At 38.7% G+C, this 7,500-nt stretch overlaps 1 protein-coding gene across 1 annotated transcript in view; it reads left to right on the top strand.

The window, feature by feature from the left end:
• Positions 1 to 4,996: 4,996 nt before the first annotated feature.
• The window catches only part of LOC138022120 (DNA replication complex GINS protein PSF3-like), a 2,755-nt gene continuing 251 nt past the window's right edge, over positions 4,997 to 7,500 (top strand). Inside the window, exons 1-2 of the mRNA XM_068869147.1 lie at positions 4,997 to 5,593; positions 7,296 to 7,500. The exon at positions 7,296 to 7,500 is cut by the window's right edge and continues 251 nt beyond it. Of these exons, the coding sequence (XP_068725248.1) occupies positions 5,192 to 5,593; positions 7,296 to 7,500 (607 nt within the window). The 5' untranslated portion in view covers positions 4,997 to 5,191. The remainder of the gene's footprint in view (positions 5,594 to 7,295) is intronic.

Consider the following 7,500-nt stretch of genomic DNA (forward strand, 5'->3'; position numbering starts at 1 on the left):
CGGGCGCAAATCCAGCGCGAGTTGCTCGGAGTTGAGAACTTTAAAGGATATTCGGAGTTTGAGTAAACCAATCATGATCAGAGAGCGCCTTCAAAGCTTTCCACTGTTTTAGTATATAATAGAGCGGTTTTCAATTGACTGTCGAAAGCAATTAGTGAATTACTTTGGTTTATGATTACTTCACTCAATGATTGGTTCAAAGTTTTCGCGCCATTTTTTCAACCAATCATAAGTGAAACCAAAACCAATCGTGGCTTGCGCGTGCACATTTTCCCGCGCTTTGTGTCGGTTACGTGTAATTACTTCGAGTTTTGATTGGTTTAATGGATTGTCTCCGACCTTTTTGATTGGCCAAAGTAATTACTTTGGCTTTGGATTTACGACACTCAATTGAAAACTGCTCTACATATTGTTAGTAAATACTAGGAGTAATCGAAGCTTAGGCGAGTGCGTTCGATGTTTGTAGGATGGTACAGGTTTGGTACAGGTAGCAACTGAGGGGGGAGGGTGGATGGTTCGTGCGATAGGGAAATGTTATTACAGTGGAACCCCGATACAACGATCCTCGATATAACGATATCCCCGGTATAAAGATTAGTAATATTAGTAAACGATTCACATAGCCAGGCCGCATTCTGATATCGCCGTCATCATTTTGTTCGCGATGGTTTACTGACGCACATTCCATAAAAAATGCCTTAGTAGAAAGCATTTGCGTTGGTCCGCTTCCACGTTTTCTCTGCTGTTGCTGTTTGATTAGATTGATGTGCGCATTTTATTTCTCTTTAGCATGAAGGCCAATCCGCACCAAAAACCTTCTTCAAAAACCCGAAAAATGTTAGCTGGTGGAACGCTAGAACTTGCGAGAGATGTTGTCAGCTGTGACCGGCCAAAAAAATAGCGTTCTCTAACTGTCCAATAGTTGGAAAAGGTGTTGGAGGCGGAGTTTGTTCGTCTGATACAAAAGGCTTTTCCTTTGGCGGTGTTTTCCTAAACAATAATTTTGCCTACTTCGTATTGTTCCCAGAACAGGAGAGGTCAAAACTCAGCTGTCTCCTACTCCGTTGACCACCCACTGACCCTAATCTGTGGACTACTTCAAACACTATGCAACGGACCACCCCTCCTTCAGTTAATTAAAAAATTACTGAAAAGAAAATATACAAAATCTAGATAATTTATTTGTGAATGACCGCATTCATTTGCCATCTTGGTTACGACTATGTTTTCGGGGTCAAAACCATTTTTTGACACCATATTTGACAGCCATTGGGATTTCAGAAAACAAGTCATACAATTTGTCAACGCAGCAAATTGCATTACATTCGCTAACTATGTGTGTAATTATCTGAAGAAAATGTATGGCGCAGTAGAGGAATTGTGTGCGAAATGCAATTCTGTGGTTTCAGATCTTTCCCTGAGGCTGGTTGCTCAAAGCCTGGTTTGCGCTAACCTTTGGTTAAGATGAGTATCAAAACCTATAGGTTTCCATGGTATTAAATGCTGGTTCAGTAGCGATAACCATGCTTCGCGCAACCAGGGCCAGGCCACTAACTTTGTCGTTGTGTCTGGACTCTATTGTGCCCTACATCACTTAATACTTCACTGTTACTTTCCATACACAGCCCACCAGCTGCAAGTTCTAGGACTACCATGTTTTTACAGAGCCTTTTGATTTAACTCAGTACTTAAACTTACACGCTATTCACGTGAGTTTCAATGCATGATTTGATCTGTGCTAAATTTGTAGTTGACAAAAATCAGTAAAAACGATTTGAAAAGAAATCACTTTAAAACCGTGTTTAACAAAACGTCTTTAAAATGTGGTTAGGGTTTGGTGTGAATGGGTCACTAGTCACCTTAACAAGCAGTAACTCTAGAACAAAAGGGGCTATACAATAAATTAAGTCTTCACATGGAATCAAGGCCTTCAAATGTTTATTTATAAGAAATGCTCATATCTCAAGTCTTTCACAGAAATAACTATTATATTATTGGAACTACAATGTTCTCCATCTAGTAAAAACAACATAAAACAGTTCATTGTTTTGTCTCATCTGGAGTGTTTCATTTCTGCTGAGTGCACTTCAGCCAATAAAATTCATGACAACAAGATGAAGAATGACGCTAGCAAAGATGAAGTCAGCAAATGCTCTCTCAGGTGAAATGCCTTTGAAATCTGACATATTGGCTGGGTTGCTCTGGACACGAAGGCAGACTGAAATATAAGTTAATGTACAAGTTATCAGGCCAGGTTCATCTCATCTTGATACGCCTGACCCATGCACCACTAAAATTGAGTAGTAATGGACCACCTTAGATGAACTACCTTTCATAAATCCAGTACAACAAATATGTTAGTTTTGTTTTAAATTTGTGAATCATACTTTTAGTTAAAAGTGCTCCCTTACTCCCAAAAACAACGAGCTGACTTGTGTGTTATACTGGCTCTTTCTTTGAAATCATTGCAAGGGCAGGTCTACAGACTTACCAATAAGAAAAGCATCTGTGAATACAAAGACAAAGTTTACATGTTGCTAAGACCAACAAAGTGCTCTTTTCACAAAATACATTTTTTTTTTTAGAGTTTGAAACTTGGTTGTTGACACTCCAACTTCTGCTCGTTGCATTCTCAATTGCTTTATGTTGAAGAGGATAATGTACAAATGAGACAATAAATAAGTGAAAGTCTATTATTTTGTATGGGTCGAAATGTTTTGAGAATTCTCTTTAAATTGATGTTGACTTGTACATTTAATACACATACTTCCAGTTTCATTCTGTACTTGTTTTTTGCACGCTCCTTAGAGTCCCTGAATTTTGCATTGTTTGACTGATTTTAATTATTTTATTGAGGTAGCCTATCACTAGTCCATTTATGTTGTCCATGGACCAGGTCTTTTGGGTAATCCATGGACTAGGGGTCAGTGAAATGTACCTACTCCAAGGCACCGAGAAGCAACAAAATGAAAATTACTGCAATTTGTTTTAAAAATTGCAAAAAAAAGAAGAAAGAACCAGTGGAATGACTTCACAATATCTGGCTGCCATTGTCTTCTTAAATTGGCACTTTTTGAAGAATGAGGAATAAATTATTTACTCATGTGTGCATTCTTCAAGTACCCTGGGTGCCCGAGGTTCTATTTTTCTTTTGCAAGGAGCGAGCGGTTAAAACAGAGAGGCGAAAAATAAGAACCTCTGGTCACAGTGGTTAAGAATCTCACTTCCATGATTTGTGATTATGAACACGGTCCCTGATAGGTTTTCATGGTCAGTGCCAGTGTTTTATAAGTAAAAACAATCTAACACTCAATTTCACTGGTTGAATGGCGATAGTGCACCCAAGAGGCCACAAAACCGGTTTTGAGCGAAAGGAGTACTACGCAAACAAAACTGGCGGTGGAAGGCTGTGAATTCGAGCGAGCATTTAGAGGTCTGCACAGTACAATAAACAGTAAATTCCAGATTTCGGAGATTTTAGAATTGAAACCTGTTCAGGAATTTCATCAGGCGTGAGCATGTGTTTGTGGTCTTGCCATTGAACTGGATGATATTTCAACTTGTGCCAAAAGTTTGTTCATATTTGCATGATCGTGGATTCATTATGATCCAAAAGCTGCCATTGTAGTCATTATTTGTCCTTTCAATGCTTTGATTGATTCGCATACCCTAGAGCTGAAAGAAAATCCGAGAACCATGAACACTAGAAATATTGTGTTTCGAGTAAAAAGCCAGTCACGCGTGAGAAAACTAAACCGCATCCAAGAACTGTAATTAGTTTGTGGTTTCATGTCGCTTTCGATTGGTTGCTGAGATGGGAAATGTTAAAATCAAAACGTTCTATTCCCAAAGGACTTAAATTGGGTAAACAGTGACATCACTGTAGAAAACTGGTTTGGCAGGATGTCTTATTTCTAAATTGCATGGAAGTGAGATTCTTAACCTCCGTGACCAGAGGTTCTTATTTTTCGCCTCTCCGTTTTAACCGTTCGCTCCTCGCGAAAGAAAAATAGAACCTCTGGCACCCAGGGTATTCTTCAAGGGCAGAAAGACATAATTTCATGACACCCAAAATTCCAAAAAAATTGAATGAAACATTGTAATAACCACTTAAAACTGTTGAACAACATGAAAGAAATACAGCAGAAGGAAAGAGAAGCATGGATGGACACACACAGACAAGATTGAAATGAATTGCATTTGGGTAATCTTGAAAAATGTCAAGTTTATGTCAAATGGCCTGGATATTGTTTTTGCTCAGAATCACCTTGTTTGTGATGCAACAATAATTTTACCGGTAAAGGAATTCCACATTACCATGTTCGAGTTTTAAACTCGTGATTAAGTAAAGATTTTCCCTGAAACACCCTAAAATAATTTGACATAGCCCCTTTAAGTTTAACCAAAACAGCACCTGGCTTTTTTGTTCAAAACTTAATGAAAACTGATACATGGGTTGACAGTTTGTCTAGATTCTAACTGCTAATGTCCAGAAATTTGATTTCCGGATGTGGGACAAATACTGACGTCAAATAAGTGACACGAAATATCTCAATTTTGCACATACAACGTGTCACTCTCTCAATGCAAGTCGCTCCAGATTTTCTTTGTCGTGCGAGCTAAGAACCTGCATATTGAATTCCAATAACATTCAGTTAATAAATCCTCACCTCCTAAAACAAATGAACCCACGCATGAGATAAACCCGGACAAGAAAGAGTTGAACGGAAAGGTCCCCACAAGGCAACAATACAAGAATTGAATGATTCCAGTTAGCATGATGTAAAATAGATATGCATCCACTATTTTGAGTTTCTTCGGGGTTGTCTGGTTGTATTCGTCATAGAATTTGACCAAAATGTCCTTTATGTTGGAGAAGGTATCCATATTTCTTCACAAAGAGGCGAAAATAAGATGACTCTCCGGTGATTACGATCACCACAACAGCTTGAAGTGAAAGGAAAACTTGCTTTATGGGTAATTTGGACCGCAAGGTACTGGCGCTAGCATAGCGTTTTAGCGGGGAAAACGAAAAGATACAACCGAAGAAACATTAAATGGCAATTCGTGGATTCATCCTTTGATACTTTAAGCTTTTCGTCGAAAAACACTCAAATGTAAGTGTATTCACAATCTATATGCCTAACAGGGAGTATTTCGAAGAACTGGGACGTTAAAGAAACTACTCAACATGGCGGCTGATGGGCCAGCACTTCGGCCCCGACCAAGTTCAGAACTGGATTATTTTGATCTCGACGACATTATAGCTACGCAAGGAAGAATTCCTTCTACTTTGGAAGTTCAGATTTATAATCTTGGATTCTTAGATCCGAGTTCGGAGGGAAATGATCTCCAGTCCGGAACAAAACTAGAGTTGCCATTTTGGTTGGCAAAAGAACTTTGTAACCGAAGAAGAAAGATAATTTCTGTGGAAATCCCTCGAGCGTATAAAGACGGTTACAGGGAAATTTTTAAAGCTGATGCTAGTGTTGTGGACCTCCATCGACTTGGACCTTATTTCTACGAATATGGGACAAAATTGTTACATTTTGACTTTGAGGAAAATTCTCAAATGGCGTCATCTTTGCAAGAGGTAAGAGGTATTCTAACAAAGTTTTTCTTATTTAAAATTATTCGAATGGTTGGAGTGAAAATTTCATACAATGCAACTAGCTCTTAACTTCTTGCAGCTAAGCTTTTTAGATAGTCTTCAATGCTAAAGCTGCACATGAAAGCTACATGTTTTCATGACTTCTACCAGTCGACCTGGATGAAGATTCAACAGACCCTGGAAATTTGAGCTTTTGCTTTTTCCCCTCCCCAGAGAGTAATACCTTCTAAAAAAATCTTATAAATGAGAAAAATACTCATCATGAACTGTTGTAGCTTTCTAAAGAAGTTAACATGGATCGGCGGCAGACTCTTCCAATCCTCTGGGTTGGCGGGGGTGCAGGGATGGCGCCGTGGTGAGAGCACTCGCCTCCCACCAATGTGGCCTGGATTTCAATTCCCAGACTCGGCATCATATGTTGGTTGAGTTTGCTGGTTCTCTACTCTGCACCGAGAGGTTTTTCTCCGGGTACTCCTGTTTTCCCCCCTCCTCAAAACCCAAAATTTGATTTGACTTGCATTAACTTGTTAATTTCAATTTACACTGTCCCCAATTTGGTGCTTCAGTGTTAAAAGACACTTAAATAAAGTTCCTTTCCTTTTTTTTTTTTTTTGAAACCTGTTTTTCTGCACCATTCAGATAAATGTACAAAAGCCAACTCCTCTCTTGAAATCTTCAAATGTAACAGTGACCAACACTTCCACATTTATTTCTCCAGTGTAAGCACTGAGACAGGACATATGCACAAGCCACAATGTATAACATGAAATCAAGGTTATATGTTCAAATTTTCCCCCGCTACCCTGTAGACTACGTCCACGAAATTCTCCAATTCCAGATTTCATGCAATCTGCAATCCTAGTTTACCTTCGATAGATTTGTACTGGTATCAAGTACAGTGTTACGCACTGGTACCGATACCAATGTGAGATTCAAGATGCTGAAGTTTTTTTTCTACAGTTATACAATGTAAATCACAATGTAATTACATAAATAGGTCATTTTCAGAATATCAAATATTCAGCATGATAGTGAGGTGGTGAGGACAAAAACAATAGAAACATGTTGGAATGAATGTGAAAAATATTTGCATATCATCCACTTTCTTTGGTCTTTGTCCTCTAAACCTCTCTTTCAAGCTGAATCTTAATATCGTAGTTATTCGGTTATAAGGTGTACAATTTTTTCAAGAAAAATCTGTCTTTGGGTGGCAAGTTAGTGCTAAATTTGGGGTGCGTCTTAGGCCCATTACAAATTACATGAGACAGAAGGACCCACAAAGCAGTATGATCAATCAACTAGTAAACAGTTTTAGATAGGCACAAGACCCAAACACAACAGCTTACTTTTAACACATATAAACTTTTCTGTTTCATACTAATGTTGAAGGCTTGGTAGGTAAGCAAAGCAGCAGAATAAACCCAAGGTGGGCAACAATCTTATAATCCTTGTTCATAAACCTTACAAAAAGAACCTTGACTGTTCCCAATGAGTGGGCATTTGTCTCTGGTGTTCCTGCCCCCATTTTTTGCTGGGTGGCTTTAGGGTTTAGGCTTGTGTTGCACAAAGTCACATAATCAACGACAATCCTAATGTGCAAGCACAGGAGGCTACATGTACCATCAGAAAGACAGAAACAGGAAGTATTACTTTAGTAATTAGTACTTTTTATTCCATCTTTCAGACGTTCATCAAGAGGTTTCGAAAAATAATGGATTCTTCTCAACATTCTGCTCATCAAGATGCTACATTCTTAACCAGCAAGCTTGATCACATTGAAAGACAAGTTTTTACAGCAGGTCGTAAGGGAGTTCAAGATTTTCTTCAATGGGAAGCTGGAAACACAGGAAAACTCACCACTTCTGAAACTGTTGTCAACCACAAGAAAC

This window comes from Montipora capricornis, chromosome 10 (assembly GCF_036669925.1).
Source record: "Montipora capricornis isolate CH-2021 chromosome 10, ASM3666992v2, whole genome shotgun sequence".
Taxonomy (NCBI): Eukaryota; Metazoa; Cnidaria; class Anthozoa; order Scleractinia; family Acroporidae; genus Montipora; species Montipora capricornis.